The 21,489-nt window shown below is 39.6% G+C and overlaps 1 protein-coding gene across 2 annotated transcripts in view; it reads left to right on the top strand.

Moving 5' to 3' along the window:
- LOC111323534 (uncharacterized) overlaps positions 1-21,489 on the top strand; it is a 48,177-nt gene that overhangs the window by 7,734 nt on the left and 18,954 nt on the right. Inside the window, exons 5-33 of one of the 2 annotated variants that reach the window (XM_088741097.1) lie at positions 67-283; positions 1,848-2,267; positions 2,851-3,020; positions 3,914-4,078; positions 4,445-4,592; positions 4,946-5,035; positions 5,521-5,745; positions 6,249-6,344; positions 7,018-7,047; positions 7,588-8,080; positions 8,409-8,575; positions 9,711-9,911; positions 10,172-10,369; positions 10,591-10,626; positions 10,716-10,997; positions 11,800-11,950; positions 12,317-12,600; positions 13,870-13,905; positions 14,079-14,117; positions 15,063-15,132; positions 15,417-15,577; positions 16,143-16,307; positions 17,437-17,487; positions 17,753-17,939; positions 18,753-18,970; positions 19,662-19,718; positions 20,036-20,183; positions 20,356-20,609; positions 21,196-21,219. In XM_088741097.1, coding sequence (XP_088597223.1) covers positions 67-283; positions 1,848-2,267; positions 2,851-3,020; positions 3,914-4,078; positions 4,445-4,592; positions 4,946-5,035; positions 5,521-5,745; positions 6,249-6,344; positions 7,018-7,047; positions 7,588-8,080; positions 8,409-8,575; positions 9,711-9,911; positions 10,172-10,369; positions 10,591-10,626; positions 10,716-10,997; positions 11,800-11,950; positions 12,317-12,600; positions 13,870-13,905; positions 14,079-14,117; positions 15,063-15,132; positions 15,417-15,577; positions 16,143-16,307; positions 17,437-17,487; positions 17,753-17,939; positions 18,753-18,970; positions 19,662-19,718; positions 20,036-20,183; positions 20,356-20,609; positions 21,196-21,219 — 4,783 coding nt within the window. Of the gene's footprint in view, positions 1-66; positions 284-1,847; positions 2,268-2,850; positions 3,021-3,913; positions 4,079-4,444; positions 4,593-4,945; positions 5,036-5,520; positions 5,746-6,248; positions 6,345-7,017; positions 7,048-7,587; positions 8,081-8,408; positions 8,576-9,710; positions 9,912-10,171; positions 10,370-10,590; positions 10,627-10,715; positions 10,998-11,799; positions 11,951-12,316; positions 12,601-13,869; positions 13,906-14,078; positions 14,118-15,062; positions 15,133-15,416; positions 15,578-16,142; positions 16,308-17,436; positions 17,488-17,752; positions 17,940-18,749; positions 18,971-19,661; positions 19,719-20,035; positions 20,184-20,355; positions 20,610-21,195; positions 21,220-21,489 lie in introns of both variants that reach the window. The other variant, XM_088741095.1, reaches the window with a different exon arrangement.

Here is a 21,489-nt window from a genome sequence, read left to right as displayed (position 1 = left end):
ATGATATATGGATAAACAGTTTCCATTTTATGTTGATCTCAAATAATTAAACTGTTATTTTTGTAGACAAGATGGATTGGATTAAATGATCTTGCAGTTGAGGGAAGTTTCAGATGGGAAGCTGATAAAACACTGGTAAACTACACATATTGGGCAACAAATGAACCAAATAATTTTGCAGGTTCAGAGGATTGCGTTGTAGTTTGGGCTTTTTCTTCAGGAGGAAAATGGAATGATGACTATTGTGACTCAGAAAACTACTACATCTGTGAGAAACCTGGTGGTATGTAAAGTTAATTGCTTGTTTTTAATCAACAGTTCCTGAAAAAACCTTTTTACTCAGCTGGAATGAGTTGTGCACATTGTAGTTTGGAATAACTTCCATTAAATGCATGACTTGTACACTTTCTAAGATCCCTGCAACTGTAGTTCATTAACAACCTCTCTGAATATACTGGCCAAAAGATAGAAAATCCTGGGCCAGGTTTTTAAAAACTGGGTTGAGATAACCTAGGGTTAGTGTGCCTAAAGGCAGTGGAAGATTGCCAGGATACTGTATATAACTGGCTTTTTTTAAACTCCTTCCAATGCCCTATATGCTTAGGGATATTTAAGGGCTTTGGGCATTTGCTAGAATATGGTACATTCTTCACTAGCATCTGATCTATAGTAGAAAATAGAAACCTGACTAATGCTTGCAAGCCAGCTGTGACTATAAATTAAAGGATATAGATTTCCCCCTTGTCCAAACTTTGTACCCAGTTAGATCCTCAGGCATGAGCCAAGTGCACATAACATGTGAGATTAGGCAGGTATACATTATGCATGCTCTGAAAAAAAAGTGAAAAATGAGAGCCTATTGATTTGGTTTCTGTGTGGTTTACAGGGTTCCCACACTCCTTGGAAGTCCTTTAAAGTCCTTGAATTTAATTTTTTGTTTTCAAGGACTTGAAAACCGGCCCTTGAATTTAGACTTGGGTCCTTGAAAATTTCTGAAAATTCCTTGAAATTAAGTGCAGATGAATCATAGTCAAAGTTTTCTTTTGTTTTCTGTGTTGAAAGCATAAGTTTCTGCCACAAATAATTGTGAAAACGAATTTTCCTTTCATTCCCGCATCCAATTATGATGTCTGACATATGAATTTTATACATTTTTTACTTGATTGGTGCATTGAAATAACCTTCAGTCGGTTACTTACCTATTAGCTCCTATTTAATGCAAAAGGTCATTTAATTTGGGAGCCAAGGTCCTTGAAAATGATCTAAAAAAGTCCTTGAAAGTCCTTGAATTGGGTTCCTGAAAAAGTGCAAGAACCCTGTGTATATTCTAAAATACTTTTCACCCCCATGTTGTTGAAACTGGTGGGTTACAATTTACCTCTCTGCTTTGCAGCTCTGTAAATGTCTACTACTATTCACCCCCACTGTGGTGAATAACTGTTCATTGTATCACATGATTAATCTTACTTAATTAATTTAATTTAGTCCATTTTCACTGCATTAAGTTTTGCAGTGGGGAAGGACTAGAAAGGAACATAGGAACCATTCGTGCTAGTCCACCCTCCCACCCATCCCACCCCAGGGGAGGACATCCATCACACAGTAATCTCGTGTGTGGGAAATTAACGTCTCCTACCCCAACCCTGCAGGAGACGGGACCTCCATTTATTCGTCCCTATCCGAGAAGACTAGAATATCTAACCATTTCTTGATGTTATAGAAAGGCAGCAAATTCTTCTTGGCTAGGTTTCCTGTGGATGTTGGTCATAAATAATGCTTAGGTTGCTATTTCCTTTAGGGTCACCTCAGTAAGGTATAATCTAATGAAACTTTTTTCATTCATCTAGGTCAAAACCTATGTCCATTAAATTGGAGAGGCTTTGGAGACTACTGTTATCAGTTCAATGTTCATGGGGCCCAGTCTAAGAATTTTGTTGATGCTGATAAAGCCTGCAGGTCACATAACAGCGGGACTGAATTGGTTAGCATTAACCAGGGAGCTGAGCAGGATTTTCTCTTGAAGTCTCTTAAAGACATGAGAATTTCTAAAATTTGGATTGGACTTAATGATCGTAAAGTGGAGGGGAAATATGTGTGGACAGACAAGTCCCCTCGCACCTATACAAACTGGGCACCAATGCAGCCAGCCAATGGTTTTCTTGGAAGTTTGTTTGATTGTGCTTCAATGGATGCCGATTCTCAGAATGGCACCTGGAGCATGTCAATGTGTCATCATAAGTTGGGCTATGTCTGTAAGAGAAAAAATGGTAAGAAAAATTGTCTTCATTAAATCATGCACAGTGAAATATTTCCGATGAACTATTAAATAGACATTCAGCAGATGGAATAAGATATGAACAGTTTAAGATCATGAACAATAAGGAGTAAGTTAGTTAAGAACCATTCCAAAATGGGTCAGTGTGTGCGCTTGTGAAATATGTAGCATTGGTGTTTTAAGGCATTGTTGAATACAGCTGTATTTTCCTGGCATACAAACTCGCTTAAAGAATCGTGTGTTTTCCAAAAAAATGCAAGTGAAATGTGGATTACTACGTCATACACCACTCTTAATGGACATTGTATCTATTAGGATGTGCCAGAGGAGTTCTTTTATTTGACCATGTAGTGATTGGTGTAATTGTAATGTGTTTCATTAAAGGTGGATCTGGGGAAGGGAAAAGGTTGAGATGAGGAAGCTGTGGTTAAATCAAGCTCGAAGTGCTTAAGATAGAAAGTGTGGCCTTTTTTTCGCATAGCTGCCCTGAATTCCCTTATCCTGCAACTGCTCTCTGTTTGATCCATGTCTATTTAAGGGTTATCAAATTTTAAACCTGGTTTGTTTTGTCATAGGCATAAATCAGTGTGATTCACCATTTGGAATGGAGGATGGGAGCATTGCTGATAACCAAATATCCAGCTCCAGCAATTATAACTTTTCCTCTCGAGCTAGTCAGGCCCGTATTCGTTTGGAAAGTGGTAACTTAACTACTGGAGCTTGGTGCGCTGCACAAAGCAAAGTGGTAGGTTATTTACCAAGCCGTGATACTGATGGCAAGGGTTATGGAAATCATCGACTACTCTGCGAGCAGTCCCTCCTTTTCGGCGAACTCAGTAAAAAGAATCAGTGCAAAATGGGCGCCTCACTCCCAGAGCTCCCCGCGGCGCGTTTAAGAGGGACATCGCCTAAAAGGAGAGACTGCACGTATAATCTACAAAAATCTCTAGAGACTCTAGAGTTTAACATAATTATGCAGGTAAGTAATTAAAAATTTGTAAGTCATTGCTATTGCATGAGAATGATAAGAGCAAAAAGGAACTTGAACAAGCGAGGGCAGCAAATAAAAGAGGCAGCTTTACTTCAGTCCATACCTCAACACTGTGATGATAATTACGTTGGAACAGTACGTTGAACAATGTGTGGCTTTTGATGTGCGCAATTTCAACATGAAATCACTTAAGGGATCACACCTTTTAAGTTTTTTGCTTACAGGTCGGGCCCAGTTGTTCAAAGGGCGGATTGCGCTGTCAAACGGACAAATCGCTATCCATCAGGGCCCAGTTGTTCAAAGAGCGTATAACGCTATCGAACTGATAAATCGTTATCCAGCGGATAAGTGTTACCAAAATGTACTGCGCTATACACCGGATAGAGAGTTTTCCAGTGGATAGCGTTGTCCAATCCTCGAACAACCGGGGCCAGATATATTTGTGTTAACCAAACGTACCGCCCAATGTACTGGTAGAGATGTATGCAGCGGATGACGTTATCCGTCCTTCGGGGCCGAAAGGGCAGCTATCTGTTAAGATTTTCCCTTCAGGGGTTAATTCCTTCCATGTAAGTTCTTTTTTTATTGGTAAGTTTGTCCTATTGGGAAAAAGTGTTCACTTGTTGTTTTGTTTATGTGCGTGGCAGGGTGAATATATACAAATTGATTTGGGAGTTGTGCGTCAAGTAAAACACATTGCTCTTCAAGGAAGGCCAGGATCTTCAGACTATGTGAAAACGTTTTATCTCAGATATGGAGACAATGGCCTGGATTTTAATAACTATGGTGAAAACGCCACAGTCAAATATAAGGTGAACAGATTACGATTTTCCTTCACATGATTCTGATATTTAAAAACGTTTTCAATCAGATTTTAAATCAAAAAGAGGATTTGGAACAGTATATTGTTAACTAATGGTTACTACTATCATCTGATGAAGGAGGTACTCATCCAGTCAGTCAGGCAAGCAATCAGTATATTAGTTAGTCAATCAGGCGATCCTCTTGTGAGTCAATAACTGATGAAGGAGTTAGTCGTTCAATCCTCTGGCTGGTCCATTGATGTTTGCTCTGTCTGTTAGTTTGTCATCGAGTCACCATCACCACTGTCATTACTGAAATTGATATCAGTCGTTTATGTTTTCGTATCAATGACCTCTGTCTTCTTGGAATTTCAGACGTTAGGTGGAAATATCCATAATGCCGCGTCCATCAGCAACATTGCCCTTACTGAGCCCATCTTTGCCAGATTTATCAGAATTTACCCTCTTTCGTGGAACTCTCGTATCTGCCTGAGAACTGAGATTTACGGCTGTTCATCACAGGGTAAGATCAAACTCAGCACTGTACACTGTTGCGTACTTTAACAAGCTTTAGAGCGCATCACCAATGAAAGACGTAGAGCCAAAACCAAAGTTGTCACAATAGCCAATCAGAAGAAAGTAAGATATCACAAGGAGCCAATGAGAGCTTAAGTTAAAAACTACCCACTGCCTGAAGCGCGGAAAAATGCGGGTGGCCAATTCCCGATTGTTTTTAGTCTTGAATCTTATTGGCGGAGAAAGTGGCCAATCACATCTAGCGAAGTAAAGCAAAACCAAAGCAGTGCCTGAGCATTTTCGACACCCAATTGAAACAAACTTATTTTCTAATGGTCTTATTTAAATCCCACTCGTTAGCCTCTTCCAAGAAGTGCGGGGTTGGCTGGGAGACTGGACCTGATGAAACTTGCTACCAGATTAACTCAAATCAGTGGAAACTGTGGGCAGGTTTGTTTTGTTTTCAGCTGTTATATCGGATAACATAGGTGGCTAAGTAGGTTAATGTGTTCCCAACAGATTTCTAGATTACACAAGCTCGTGCTTTCTTGCAAAGGAAACCGACTTTATTAAGCTCTACTTAAGCAGAAGTGTTTTTTTTATTGTTCGTGTTTTATTTTTCGACAAGACCATCTAAACTTGATGTAAAGGTAAAAGCCAGTGACACTGATCAAATATTGATGTGCACAAATTTTGATAAACTCGCGAATTTCAGGAGCTCAGACAATACTCTTTTGTGTTAATTACGGTACGGTCAAACCCTCAAATATAGGCGAAAACGTCACGAGTATTTTCTCGCAGGCCCCCCTGGTTTTGATAAAGTCCAAAAATGTTTGCAATCTCCTAATCGCTTTTTTTGTCATGAAAATTTGGATATGATTGATTGTACTTGCAACCCCATGACATGGGCAATACTGAATTCATTTCCGTTGTAGATGCACGTGCATCTTGCCTGAGCAGAGGCGGTGATCTAGTCAGTATAGTCACTATGAAGGAGAAGAAGTGGTTGAACAATCGATTACAAGCCGTCAGCGGATGGGCTTACTCATTTTGGCTGGGACTGAATGATAGAGATTCTCCCAAGCACTTTTACTGGAGTGATAGAAGTCCTTACAGACTGACCGCATGGGATGCTGGTTACCCCACGAACACGCCAAAAAGTGAGTCTGATTTCTTGATTGCTTCGAATTTAAAGTGTGGCATTTAAGACAATTAACAGATTTTAGAGAGCATTCAGATTTGACGGTAAATTTACAGGCTCTTGAAGCACTCTTGAACTACCAGAAACACGGGAAAAACAGTCCGCACAACACAGGGTCTTGATGTGAAAAATTAAACTTAACCGTATTCACATTAACTACGTAGACGTTTGTTCAAGTCTCCATAGCATCAAGTACCTAGGAATACCAGTCAGATACTAGTCATTCACAGGCTTCATCAATTTTCACTCTTGGCGAGGAGAGGGAGTGGTAATAGTAAAGTGTCTTGCCTAAGAACGCAACATTTGTGGTCGCAATTCTCTTTGTCTCAAAAAAAGTAAAGTAGAAGAAAGATGTTTATGGTTGTTGGGAGCGGCAGTACCTAGTCACTCATTTTACTCAATCGCTTACTGAAGTTTTTTGTTTTTTTAATGTATTCTCTCTTTTTAATCGTATCTTCCTAGCTCCAAAAGCTTGCGTTGAGATTGATACAGTCAGAGGGGCTTGGAGAGATGTTAGCTGTGGAGAATATCGACCATTTATTTGCAAAAGGAAAATGGGTGAGTTCAAGTACGGTGCTAGGTACAGTCGAAACTGTATTTAACGGTCACCTTTTATTAAGCAGTCAGTTGCCAAAGTCTAGAATCTGTTTCCCCTTAATCGCTGTAATTTTCGCCTCTATTTAGTGGGTGCGATTACCCTTGACTAAGTCTCAACGGCCTGTTTATATTGTCCTCTGCCTGTTTTGAACGGTCACTGAAAGCGGAACCACTCAAATAAGACAAAAAATCATTCAAGTAATTTTTGATCCATGTTTCTCTGTCAGAATCTAAAAAAAGTAGTATTTTTAGTAGTATTATTTTTATTAGTAGTAGTATTTTTAAGTAGTATTTTAAGTAGTATTTTCAAGTGAGATTCTGTACATTAAGTGGTCTATTATGGCATAAAGTGGCGTTGTTTACCGTTTTTAATAATGCCTCTAATCCGCGGAACCTGTATTTAGCTGTCATTCCCCGTGAGTGACCGCTTAATACAGAATGGACTGTAGAAGCATTTTTACGCCCGAGTTTCTGAGTATACGCTTTGGTAAATGTATAGTGAAGTAGAGTAATGATGTTTCTATATTAATTCTCTCCAGATTTGTCTTTGAAGTAGTTGATTGTGTAGTTCTTAAAAATAGTAATTGAACAGAATGCTAATGGTTGACATTTGATGTAACTTTTTTGTTATCAGCAAATGGTGTGAAGACTCCGGTGACTGGAAGTAAGTTTTCAGTCAAATAGCCTTGTAAACTATGTTTTGGGGATGACTGAATTTATTGTTCAAAGCTGTGGCCGGTGATTTTAAAGTGGACGTCCGCATGGTTGGCTGTTGATTTTCGTATTATAAATGATGCTGTCCTGTTAGTTAACTATCGTGCGGTGGGAATTAACTCCAACTGACCTGTAATTCAATTGCTGGAATCACTTAACGATAGTTGCCGCGCAGCATTGGGGACTAGTTATTATTTATCGCCCTGTGGGTGGGAGGAGTTGTGGGTTTGTAGGATTTTGGGGGTTATCATATGGTTTTAAGGGGGAATGGAGGGCTATAAATAATGACGGGTCTCTTAAAGGTTTGGATTTCTAGGCTGAGGTAAAGTTTAAAGTCAGTGATCGATATTAGAACTCCTAGACCTGACCTTCAAACTGCTTCAATTATAACCAACAAAACTGGCATTATTGTTTGCATATATTTGTATATTTACTGAACTCTCTGCCACGTTTCTGTACTAATGCATGTTTATGATTTTTTTTTTTTTAGACTGGATCAGTGGGACAGATTACTATTGGCCACTCGATAAAATTGTCAAAGGAAAGTCGGTTTTTGGAACAGTCCCAGCTGCTGTTCACGGCGAAGTGAAACCATCCAACTCGTCTCAAAATAGACGCAGCGTCGTATACTTTAGGGGCTATCAGGCGTACTTAGATGTAGGCCAGTTTCAAGATCCCTGCATGTCCAACCTGGATAAGTGCGAGAATGGCATCACTGTTTCATTTGTTATACAGTTTGAGGATGATGCAAAGACCTGGATGACAAATACTTTCATTGTGTACACAGTCGGGGATGTTTTGCAGAGGGGTCGAGGATTTGCAGTTTATTACGTCAAAGGTCAATTGCACACGGCCGTTAACACTCGGCAAAAGAGGTGGCATGTACAGAAACCTTTACAAACCGGCACAAATGCATGGCACCATGTTATGTTTACCTGGCAACTTGAAAAGGGTATTGTTCTCTACATAAATGGGAAGAAAAGGTAAGGCTTCTATCTCAAGCTTGCACAAAGAAAGAAATTTAATTTCTTCATTGTGGACCCGAACTATAGTCTGATGTAAGTGCGCTTTGGATGCCTCACCCTTAAGTTACTAAAGTGCCCTGTTTGGAACTTTTCTTTGCGTGTATGGAATTGAGAAGGACAGTGAGTGAAATTCAATTGTCACGAGCGTGACTGAGTTAAAGAGAGAAAAAAAAAATCATTTTTGTTTCTCTTATGTCGCATTTTGGGGTTTACACATGTTAAACTCTTTTCCCAGTATTTGAAATACTGAGCAATACAAGAGGCCTGTTTTTGTCTTTGGTCTTAGCTCTTCTTTGTACTATGGGAATCCTTCCTCGCACTCCAAAAGTAGTGGTTCGTTTATTGTGGGAAGCCAGTCCACTCAACAGTTAGCTGGTGGTTTTCGGATGCGTTCATTGGCAGTTTGGAGAAGGCCGTTGACGTCTCAAGAAGTAAATCGTATTTATCTGGCCGGTAAGAATCTGGTTTTGCGGTGTATATAAAAAGATACAGCTAAACCTGTAGTAAGCGAACCATGTATAAAGTCCCGATCTAGTCTCCTTTTATTTACTGGACAACAAACCTCTCTCCAGGGGTCACCTCTATTAGCGTAAGCACCTACACCTAAATTTTCCTTCTTGTACCTTTTACCGGTCCGTTTTTTACCTCATGGTATGACGTAAGTCATGCTATGGGGTTTAGGGTTTGGGGGCGAAATTCAATTAAAAATCACTTACTCACTTTGTTAGACATTAATTTATGCATTAAACCTGGATTAAACACTTTTTCTCCCCCTCCCCGACAAGTTTACCCGTTCAAAGTCACGGTGTACGTATATTTGGGGGGTGGTACAGAGGCGAGAATTTGCCGAACTACTTGGACAGATTCAAAATGGTGTCCTGTTCCTTGAAGCGTGATGGCTTTTTGATTCCAAACTTGATCAAAACATACCTTTGTGGAGCCAAAAATGGAAAGCAATATGCTACAGAATACTCGACCGCACAAAAATGGGTGTCTGAGTCCTAAAAGTGACGATAACATGAACGATTCGTGCGTGAAGACCCAAACACCGCGAATATGAAGTGAGCTTAAGCTTACTGCAAATTGGTTAGCGTGAAACTTCGTTGATTTTATCTTGTAGCTGCCGGTATCTTAACTAATTCTCCACACATTCGCAATTTAAGAAAATTTTTCTCCATCAAAACGCTTACAAACACAATAATTGTGCCAGCACGTGTTGCCCACGATCAAAAAAACTTTCCAAAGAAAGCCAGATCGCAGGGTACGTCAAGGGCGCCAAAAATTCATACCATGAGGTTGCTGTAAGGAGCCTTTGAATTTTTTCTCAAGAAGATGAAGGCTTTCGTTCCGCAGTCTTAATACTTTAAAGGCGACAGCCATTCCGCTGCCCCCTCTAAGAAACACGAGGAATAAGGAGATAAAATATTAAACAAGCAAAAAGTTAAACAAACGAACAAACAGAGAGACAAGCATACAATTAAGTAAACTAGTGCTCTAACGAATCAAAGGCGTGCTTCGTTCTTCTATGGCAACTCTTTTTTGGAGAAATTGTTGAACGCATATATAATTTTTTCTACTATTCTCATAGAATTTGGATCCTGCAAGGTTGGTTGGAAAGACTTTGGGCAGTACTGTTACCAGTTCAATTTGGACAAGAAAACGTGGGCTTCTGCACAAATATCCTGTGTGAACCAGCAAGCAGAACTGGTCAGCATTCACTCTCCAGTCGAGCAGGCCCATATATCTCTGGAGACAGGACCTCACGGAGTAGACTCACCAGCGTGGATTGGTAAAAGAATCGCACTTTTTACAAATTAAATCGAATTCGTGTATTTGACTTTAGAGTATAAGAAATTTGTCTGTCATTCAGCTCCAGTTTATTCAATTCTAACATTGGAATTGTCATCTCTGTCGTTAAAATTATAACTATATGAAGCTCTACTCCTTCCTACTCCATTCGTTTATGTAGCGTACTCCTCGTTTAGTCCTCCTTAACAGTTACAGGTTTTGTTTATGTAGCCCCAATCCTCTTGGTGTTAATATTTGTAGGGCTGCATGATCAGATAGTGGAAAGTGAGTTCCAGTGGTCTGATGGGTCAGCGGTTCAATTCACTTACTGGGATGGTTGGCAACCAGATAACTGGCGAGACTCAGAAGATTGTGCCAATGTCAGAAATATCAACGATGGCCGATGGAATGATCAGAGCTGTTATAACAGTTTGCCATACATCTGTAAAAAACCAAAAGGTGTGTTTCCGAATCGAAAAGGATTTTAAAGGAACAAACTTGATTGCGCGAGCAATCATATAGTCGGATAGATCTCTATCAGAACCAAAATACGAATATGACACTAAAAGGGCGTTTTTGACTTGTTGGTATTCTTGTAGAGAAACTGAGAAACTGAAGAAATTGAAATGCAACTGCATAGAACATATAGTCCCTAACTATTTCACAATTTTGTTTCATAGAGTATATCCGATCTGATGGAATCATTACAACACCGAGTAAGTAATTTGATTCAAATAGGTTTTGCTTTCATATTATTAGTAACTGATAAATTAAGTCATCTCTAAACCAACTTATTTTATTTCAGCTCCCAAGAAGCTTTTCGTTTGTGAAAGTACATCTGCAGTTCTTAGTTGCCCAGTATCTACAGTTTTGACAATCAAATCTGCCATATGGGGACGCACTAATACGACCAGATGTTTTCAAGTCAGCGTTCAAGCCTGCAAGCTGGATGTTACCGCAAAGTTAAATGATAAATGCGGAGGCAAAAACCACTGTTCGTTAAAAGCCACCAATTTAGCTTTTGATTCCGACCCGTGTGGTGGAGGAATTGCCAAGTATTTAGAAATTGACTACGTGTGCCGGAAAGGTATGTTACACCCACCGCACACATCACTTGATAAAATCAAAATTTTACTTTAAGTTTTACTGTTTTGAGTTTTGAAAGAATAAAGCTCGATTACAATCAGATCTGACTCTCCTAAAGCAATGTTAACCATGTGTAAAAACGTTTTTTAAAATGGAATACTTTGTCGTTATCTACAACCGAAACGTTTTACTCACCTTTCAAATATTGTAACCCTATTCAGCTTCGTTGATCGTGGAAATGCCACCTTTCTTTGATAGTCTGTTAGTGACTCGATGTACAGCAGGGTCCCGTCCATGACGCTGACTTGGAGTGCTGGGTATCTCGTACTTACTTTCCGTGAGATCGATCTTGAAGACTAGCGCCCCTTGTTACAGCAATTTTACTCCAAATTTCTTCCGCCCCCTCGTTATCACTGGCAACCCATTTGTCCTTTCGAGATGTCTTAGACACATTTATGCCCTCTAGATATTGAACTAACAAAAGCGAGAGGAAATCCCCGACAGAGGAGGCTTCCAGCATTAGGAGTAGTAATTTGTTTCTCTTCTGGGTCGTTATTTCGTGAAAGGCCATGGAAATTGCATAGGAAGTGCACAATTCCAACATTTCTTGACAGCTAAAAGAGACTCTTAGATAGGTAGATAAACTTAATGAACTTGTCATACCTTGTAGCCTGGGAAAATCCTTTACTAATTGAGGATATAAAATAAAGGACAATACTTCGTATTCGGCCTTGTTACTTCAAACCATTTGGGTTATTCCCTACAAAAATGGAATCATCTGTCATTTCAATATCCCGAAACAGGTCCTGAGAAGTCTCCGCTCTGTCAAGATGGTTGGCACCTCAGCCCTGATGGCTCTCGCTGCATCGGTGTGATCTTTGATCGCAAAACTTGGCAGGATGCTAGATGGACGTGTAAAACTTATGGAGGTGACCTAGCCAGTTTCCACAGCAGGTATTCCAGCTATGATGAACTTTTAATGGTCCAAAAACGTTTATTCTTATCATTAAAAAAGGACAGTTTTGCAGAACCTCAATTCTGTGAGGGGAGATGCCCTGTCTGGCTTCTGCACCTTGAGAAACTTAAGACTAGAGTTTAAGTTCTACCCCTAGCGTTGGCCATCCTCAATCCTTGTTTGATCTATTCAACATCTTTGGTATTTGTCTATCTTGCCAAATTGCTATTTTAAGATTCTTCATTTTTTTCTGTTGCATACTACCAGTTTTTCTTTCGCAAGGGCACCTGTATGACATAAGGTTAGTAGTGTGTTAGTTCAGAGAAGAATTCAAAACTTATGTTTTTTTTTGTGTGTGTTTGCAGCATAGAGAATGTCTTGGTGACTTCCCTGTTGGTGAGCTCCTGGGACATTGAGGAGGTTGGAGGGTTATGGACGGGTCTCACAGATGCTGATCAGAAAGGCGTGTACAATTGGTCTGATGGGTCAAAAGTAGACTACACCAGCTGGCTCAACACTCAACCAGACGAGAGGACTTTGGAGGGAAGTTGTGTTCAAGCCACTTTGCAGGCCGGTCGTTTGAGCTGGTTGTTCTGGCAGGACGTGGACTGTAATAGCACGCTTTATTTTGCTTGTGCAAAGCCTCCAAGTAAGCATACGTCCGCAGTCGATCAAGGGCAAAGAATTTCCTAATTTATTTTAGCATAATTTCAGAGCTGAGCAAAGAGTTTCCAGCAATCTGATTGGTCGAGCGGTTCCTTATATGACGCTATATAAACCGCTCCACGCGGTTTATATAAAATGTTAAAATAAAAAGTCAATAAATGTCACTAAAATGTTATGATTTTAGAAATTTCTCTGTTGTTCAGCTCTGAAATTATACTAAAACAATCATTCGCCTCAGGTTCGGTGAATATTGTCGAATAATCCCCTCGACTTCGTCTCGGGGATTATTCGACGATATTCACCTCGCCTTCGGCGAATAATTGTTAATTAGATTTCAGTGGGACTTTTAGCCAGAACTAGATTATACAATTTCACAAACTGCCGTCTAGATTTCGTTTGCTTTATGATTTTTGTGTTTTCATCAATTTCGAAATTCCCATAGATATTGTTTGGGAATACCTTCCATTATTTTGCGCAAGGAGGGATTTGCGAATCTTAAACACGAAGGCGCGCTATAAAAGGAGCCTTCTGTCCCACTGGACCATTTGTCAATCAACCGTCGTGTGATGTAGAACTCTTAGGGTCAAGTCAGCTTGAGCTATAGCTACTCCAAAGCAGTGAACAGCGGGCGCATTCCTCAAAATTGTTTTATGTCTTCATCACAATTCAAAAATTTTTGAGATTTGTATTTCCTTTCTCCAATGGAAACTGTCTTTATTTGTGGCGGTAAATTTGAGATCGAAGTAGGTGTTTCGCACGTTACCTCATGCCACCATGCTGGTGGAAGTAAACAATAAATATCTCATTAGCTCCTTTTGTTCGTCCACCAGCATTTAAATTTGACCCGCACACGTCAACGGTGAGTGACAAATGAGCCTAGGTCTTCCCAGGGAAGACTTCCTTATATAGCGCGCCTTCGTGTTTAAAAAAAAGGTGTTTAAATGTCGTAGCTTGCGTTGTTAAAACCTTTCAGGTGTTGTGGTTCTTTTTTTGACAACGAGGTATATCGTTGAGATGTAGGGTGTCAGTGGTCCTCTTTGAGCAAAATAACCAAATTATTGAGAAAATCAAAATATCGAATGAAAAAAAAAAAAGACTTACAAAAACTGGATCTCATAGAACTCTCTTCTGTAGTTTTCGGGATCAAAACATTATTAGTGTTTTGATGATACACGATAAGAACATTTAAGTTTTCATTTTTTTAAGTTTGTCAATCTCCTTGTTTCAAATACTCTGTATTTGAATTTTACAGATAGGCAGGTTATTCCAACCAACCTCGTCCCCACAGGTACGTTTCTGATTCTGTCTTGTCGATATGCCCATCATTGAAAATCCTCGTGTCTGGTTAGTTCACATGGTTTTTGTATTTATTGAAGAGTGCATTGTTTTTTTCTCCCCATATTAAAATTTTTGTTCATTTCGTACCATCATTTTTTTTTTTGTATTTGATTTTTTACGTAGGACATCGTCTGACGCGTACGGCAGGTCCTACCCCTGCGGGTAACTAGTTTTCTTATATCGTTAAGATTGGGATGTTTTTGTCGTTGTTTGCTTGTCTTTTTATTTATTTATTTATTTATTTATAGTAACTTCCATTTAGTGACAAAGAATAATGATAAAGAGTAAGAAAAAAAATTATAACATAACCAAAGTAAAGCGCGCGCTCTGATTGGTCAAATTGTTGTTGTTGTTGTTGTTGTCAAATTAGCGTCCCCCATTTGCCCATGGGTGTACGCTGCTGACGTGAGCAAATGCAAAGACTATTTTTCCGCGCGCGCTTGTTTTTTCTGGTCACGCAAGATTTGTTAAATAAAAGGGAACTCTTTAGCTACAATGAATCAATGTTATGTTTTAAAACAAATGGTAAACACAACAGCGTACACTATTGAGTTATGGATGTACGCGGGAGGTTTGCTAAGCACTCAAGAAGCTAGAGTCGCTCTCGGCTATCGCCTCGAGTGACTCTTACGCTTCTTTCGTACACTCAATAGTGTACGCTGTGGTGTTTGCCATTTGTTAAAAGGTACTAAGTAAGGGACTAACGTACGGACTCGAAGTCCCAACGAGTTCAGCCCCCATGAGTATATACTAATATACTATATGCTAGTTTTATACTAAAACATATGTAAACAAAAACAATAATCAACAACAGTTCTTTCTGTTAATTGAGTGACAGTGTGGGCAGAGTGTTTTCCATGTTTGAATTCTAGATGTGTCAAAATTAGCGATAAATTTGTTAAAGAAATAGTTAGATAGACGGTCTTTAAAGGTAGAAAGAGCTATAGTTTCACGAATATCTAACGAAATATTGTTCCATAAGGAAACAATTTCTTAATCCAAGTTAAGTTACTTCTATAAGATTCTACGACAACTGAAAACAATCGGTTATGGCAGAACGTGCACTTCAATGCAGGTGAAGTTAACAACCCTTTCAAATGTTTTCAGTCCTCAACTATTTGTGTCCATCTGGATGGATGACAAATGGATCATTCTGTTACAAGTTGATGTCGCAGAGGTAGGAACCAATGTAAGATTGGTACTGTAGCAACAAGTAGGGGAGAATTTTGTCCGTTTTCAATTTTGACTGATGTACGTGTAACTGATTCCTAAAATGTAGCGTGATGTACTGGAGGTGGGCTTGAAGACCTAAGTGATGGTCCAGTCAGTCCAGCCATAACTGGGTAGATGTCAAATTTCAAAAGAACTGGAGGTGTTAGGATGAAATCAAGTGATTATCGAAGGAAAAACATTTTTTTTTTTCAAATACGTTTTGCTAATCTTCCCTTCTTATCATCACAGCAAAACGTGGACTGATGCGAGAGACACCTGTAGATCATTCGCCGCAAACTCAGATTTGGTGAGCGTTCACAGTACGGCGGAGAATGAAATTGTGGCCAGTCTGTTCAATGGTTCACTTTATGCAGCTTGGATTGGACTGAGTGATCGTGGTGTGTTATATGGTACGTTATCTTTTTTTACCTTTTTAGGTAATCTACTTTTTTTAATGTAGTTCTAAGAAACGTGGTCTTCGAAATAGGATCGCTTACTTATCAAAACGCGATTCAGCCACAGTATCTCGGCTCCGGTTTGTTTCCTCGCCTTTGGATGAAACATTGACGTAGCTAAGTAAACCTTTCCTCTAATTAGAAACATTTGTAGATCACCTTGCCGGAGCTCAGTGATTATAGTAATATCTGTATTTCCATTGATCGATCGACAAACTCTGGAATGATTCTTGAATGTTTCATTTTTCTGAACTGGTCACCGAGGTAAAGTGAAACCAGTTTAATCCCGATTGACTTTTGATAAGAAATTTGAAGGTATTCTAAAAGCCAATTGTAATGGTGATCTTTTGGCACGATAAATTCCTTTCATCGCAAATCGACTGAACAACTCAGTTGAGTGCACCATGGTTATTTGATGTCAGTTTTTCACTTCCTTTTCTCGAATCCATTCACCTTTAATCCGCTATCTCCCGCAAGCAATGTTGGGGCTTCTATTTAACTGTGTTTCCTTGGTCTGCAGGTTATGCTTGGAGCGACAAAACGCCCGTGCAGTTCACAAAATGGAACGTTCAGCAGCCTGACAGTCACCAAGGACAGCAGCCCTGTGTGGAGATGTATTCTACAGGAGAATGGGGGGACACTGGATGCTACTCTGTAAAGCAATTCATCTGCAAGATGCCACGATGTAAGTGCAGTATATATATCTTATTAACCAAGCGCGAGGGCCGTACTGGGAGAATATCGGCCCGAGGTCTTGACAGTACGGACCGAGCGCAGCGAGGTCCGTACAAAAAAGACCGAGGGCCGATATTCTTCCGGTACGGTCCCGAGCAAGCTTGGTTAATAAGAGATTTATTACACGACTGAAGTTCAAAGGGACACAAGTGCGTTATCATTCGGGACCATTCGGGACCATTCGGGACAGTGCCCGGTCCAATACTGAGAGAATGTTGACCGGCAATAGAGCATTTTGATTGGTTGATTTTAATTATTGGCCCTCTGACTTCCCGAGTCGTGTAATAATCAACGTTATTTTACAGAGTAGCCGTTTCTAACAAAGACCATTTTGAAGCTTTTATATTATTTCAGGTATGAAAAGTGGGACTGCTCGATTAGTATTACTTTCTTTATCTTAAGAGTGTTTGAGTTGATTAATTTTAAGCTAGCAGTTTATAAGTAAACCCTGCTATGATGCTAACGGCAGCTCCATAGTGTTTCTACCTTTACATTCAATTTGTTTCAACTATAAATACGTTTGACAGAGGACAATAACTTGCGCAATTGCATGGGTTGATGTGTTTAATTGCAAACTCTTTCTTCCTTTCAAGTATTTTACCAAGTCAAGGGGCTACTTTCACTGGTACACAGATGAAATGAGCCTTGTCGCCAACTTTTTTGCAGCACTAATACTACCTTCAAATTGAAGGCGAAAACATTAAAGGGCAATAAATATTCAATTATGGATTACTAAGGATGGGGAATCCTATGTAAATCGTAATCAAATCGTGTATTGATAAAATGAGTCTGAATCCCTCCTACGTCGCTCGTTGATTTGCTGTGTTTTGTTTATTTGTTTATGCACATACTTCAATCTTTTTGTTTTGCTGATTGTTTGTTTTCTTTACTTTATTTCTTCTATTTTTGTTTCGTTTTTTCTCTTTTTTGTTTTGTTATTGTTGCTGTTGCTGTTGTGTCGTTCGTTGTTGTTGTTGCTGTTTTTGCTGCATTTTGGTGATTTGAAGAAAGTTAGTTAAAATGGCCACATACGCCTGGTAAATGTTTCATTCCATCACACTTTGCTGTTTCATCAACAGCGGATAATAAGCCGTCAGCGAAAGTCACTCCAACCACACCTGTTAACCAAAGTAAGTTCTTGAGTTTACCGTGGTTCATATGAAAAGTTAACGTTATGGTTAGGTCTGAATTCCAGTTTCTCTAGCACAAAGTGACCAAGAAATTGCTACCCCTCCTGAACTAGTTCAGTGCAGATACTCAAACCCATCACACAGTGACTTGCAATTAACCTTTCGAGTCACGACTATTCCACACTAATTGTGTTTTTCCCCCTTGATTTTCCGTAAGAAGAAAGTTGTCGAAGTCAGTTGTAACGAGGTAGTTTTCTTTCAACAGCTTCAGGCATTTGCCCTGAGAATTGGACTTTGTGGAATACAATGTGTTACTATTTTGCAAATGAGTCCCAGTCAAGCTTAGTCACGTGGCGTGTCGCTCGGCAGGCGTGTCAAAAGGAAGTTGGAGGAGACCTTGTTAGTATTTTAAATGCTGCGGAGAATAACTTTATAAAATCTCAAATCTCAGGGTAGGTGTACTTTGACTTATTTTCAGAAATGTCTTCAAGTTATGAGGTAAACTGAAATGCTAGAATCAAGAAAGTGTCCGTTTGTTTACAGTGTGCCTAGGGCTTCCAAAGCAAATTAAAACTTATGGTGGTCAAGTTACCAAGCTCCGTCACCGCATTTTTACCCACAAGCAACCCTATCGTCTTATCAAACTTGCAAACTGTCTCTTCATTAATTTTGCGCCTGTTCTACGCTCGTTTCATTAAAGAAAAAAAAATATATTAAATCGACAACGGCCGCGTAAGGGAGGTGGCCACTTAGGAGAAGGTTCAATTATGGCAAGTGTACCAAAAAATGAGTTTGATAGTCGTCTAGAAGAGACGATGGTTAGCAATATTTGGTAGCTCGCATACTTTTAACTGAATTTCACCACAAAGTGATGCAACGTTAATTTACACTTCATCTTACTCAAAATATTAATTTTCATCACAATGTCTGTTTATCATTTTCAAGCAGAAAAGTGACGAGAAGTAAGAAAAAATATGCGAAAAGGTCTTAATCGGGTTAACTGTTAGCCGCAAAACGGCCGGATTAAACGTAAATTTTTTTTCAGGTGAACACAATGGAAAGATTTCAACTTTACCGTTAATTACCGTAAGCTGTAATGGCCAAAACACTAACCGTTAGCCGTAGCCATTACCCCATAAGACCTTTATGCAAGGAATTTTCCGATTTCACACCAAAACCGTAGATCTTCAATTATAAGAACTGGGTTAGCCTCACTGCCTTTGAATGTGCATCTACTTTATGAGTTAATTTTGTTCATTTTAAAGGCATAGTAGTAATTCCCTTTGGATTGGACTCAACGATCTTGGAACAGAAAGCAGCTACCAGTGGAGCGACGGGTCGCCAGTAGTCTACAGAAACTATGGATGGAAGGAACCGAATGATTATTACGGTCAGGAAGACTGTATGGAAATCAACAAGGCTGGTTATTGGAACGACCATCATTGCAGTGTCCTGCGGCCGTACATCTGCAAAAAGGCTAATAGTGAGTTGCCCAGTTTTCACAAGTTGTCATTTTATGGTGCATGTGTAAGGAAGAGAGAGAAATCTAAGCGGAATTTATAAGTTAGTTTTTGTCCCATGGACAACTGCACTTTGGCCAAAGTACAGAAGGAAAAATCTTTGTAAAATGTCTTGATTTGTTCGTCCATTTTAAATTCCCTCGCTTGATTAAAAAGGAGTGAATGAAACTAGAAGTCGACTAAATTATTCTCTTTCGGGCTGTAACGATATTCGTGTGTATATATATATATATGAATTGTAACATAGCACTTCCTTGCGCTAAGCAATCTATAGATTTTATGAGCTAGATCGCAAGCAGATTGAAAATGTCTGGGTTGTGATTTGTGCCGAAAATCAGAGAATTCTTGACTCGTTATATAGCTGGTATGTTATATTAGCATTTTGCCCTAAATCCTGACGCTGAGGTTATTTTGAGCTTGTTCAACGCCTTTATTCATTGTTGTTCTTCGTGATGTTTTTGACGATACGGCAGGCAGATGTATTATGTCATGATTTGTGCACAAGAATTTTGAATTTCTCACTCATCTTGTGTGCATGTGCCTTGAGGAGAAGATTGGAAAGATTGCAATATTCCCAATGTGTGTGTTCAAACGATCCCAAGAGCAATTCTACACAGACCATAATTTATGCTAATCACATTTTTTTCCTTACAGATTCCAGAATACCAGTTCTGCCTACGTTCCCCACACAACAACCGCGTCCTGAACCAAGTAAGTATTTCTGACAACAGTTACTGCTGTTGTGTATGTTTTTCTCTTCATCAGTGTTTTCACTTCGCCATTGCAAGAGTCAAGCCGCTTGTTTACCAAGGTTTGGTGTTCATGCGTCGTTAAATCCCAAAAGATCGAAATGTCATCGTTTTCTGGCCGTCTCACTTTTTGGTCAAAGAAAGATCTCTAAAAATCTCCGGTCCTTCGGCGGGAGTCAAGTCGAAAAATTCAGGGGCGTGTGGAACATCATGCGCATTAAGGAGATACATTGCAGTAGAAAGAGATACCCTCACTGATTCTCGTTTTCTGTGATTAAGCTCATGGCAGATGTAAGGACGGCTGGGTAAACTATGACAAGCGCTGCTACCGCATTGTGTCAGATCCTCAGCTGTCTTGGGAGAACGCAAGGGATGCATGTCGAAACGGACTGAATATGAACGGAGACCTTGTTACTGTGAATGATCAGTAAGTACGATGTACTTGTGTAAAGGTAATGACTGAATTTCAATTGGTTTCGTTGAAAAAAACAAAACAAACAAACAAACAGACAACCAAACAAAATTGAAACTGGTGAAAAATTGACCGTCAAGCGGAGATACACCAGATCGAAAGTAACTGTAGCTATTTCACTTTGTAGATACGAACAGGCATTTTTGACAACTATGCTGTTGGGAAAGAACGATAATTTTTGGATTGGCTTTAATGACAAGCACGTGGAAGGCAGTTTCTTTTGGACAGATAATAGTCCTCGTAAATTTACCAACTGGAATGCCAATGAACCAACGGGCTACGGCTGGAACAAGGATTGCGTCGACATGACCCCCGCTGGAGAGGCGGGGCGATGGGGAACTGCGCAGTGCGATCAGATAAAAGGGTTCATTTGTGAAACAGGTTTGTAATGAATTGGAAACTAATTCATTTAGAGTAACAAACAAAATGGGCGATTTTCCACTGAAAATGTGCAAACAAAACACTTATCTCTCCCGAGTTTTGGCCCAGTGTTCTGTGGCTCAACCTTTTGACACCAAAAATATAGTCCTCCTCGAAAGATCAACGCATTTTAAAGCAGAAAAGTGGTTTTAAGAAAGGTCAATATCAACTAGGGGAACTTTGATGCTACACTTAATTCTCAAAGTTAATTGTTCGATACACAGTTACAAACGAACTGGTATTTGGAGATTAAAAAAAAAATGAGGATACGAGTATTTGTGGTTGGTTTTGTTCGTCTTCACGTGGAAACACAAAAGGATTATTACATGTGTGAGAGGCTAGTGAGTCAGGACAATGGCAACTCAAATTGGTCGCCATATTTGCATTCGGTGTATGTAAACCACTAAGATCAGTCGTGGATTTCTTGGAAGGGAAGAGTAGTGAAGAGAAGAGGTGAGATCTTGGGGAGTGATCATCTAAATAAAAATTGGTGTTATTTACCTCCTTTGCTCACATGTGCTGATTCAGATTTATATTTTTTTCGTAGGAGCTGATCAAATCTCAACGACTGGTGAGCTTGTGGACAACCTATCTTTTTCGTGTGGTCGTATGAAGAAAAGCGGATCAACTTTAATAACAACAGACTTTGTAATCCGTTCGAAAGATAACCCTTTATGGCCAATTTCAAATAATGACGGAAACAGCCTAAAATCGCAGTATTTTCCGAAGTTTCCTACTACCCCACTAGCGGCAAATTTAAACGAAGCAGTTAATCCCCCCCCCCCCCCCCCTCTTTACGGGTAATAAGCCGTTAACTTCTATAATCTGTCGGATAGAGAAT

The sequence above is a fragment of the Stylophora pistillata genome, chromosome 12 (genome assembly GCF_964205215.1).
Source record: "Stylophora pistillata chromosome 12, jaStyPist1.2, whole genome shotgun sequence".
Lineage (NCBI taxonomy): Eukaryota > Metazoa > Cnidaria > Anthozoa > Scleractinia > Pocilloporidae > Stylophora > Stylophora pistillata.
The sequence above is the reverse complement of the archived record's forward strand: the minus strand, read 5'-3'. Positions and strand labels throughout refer to the sequence as shown.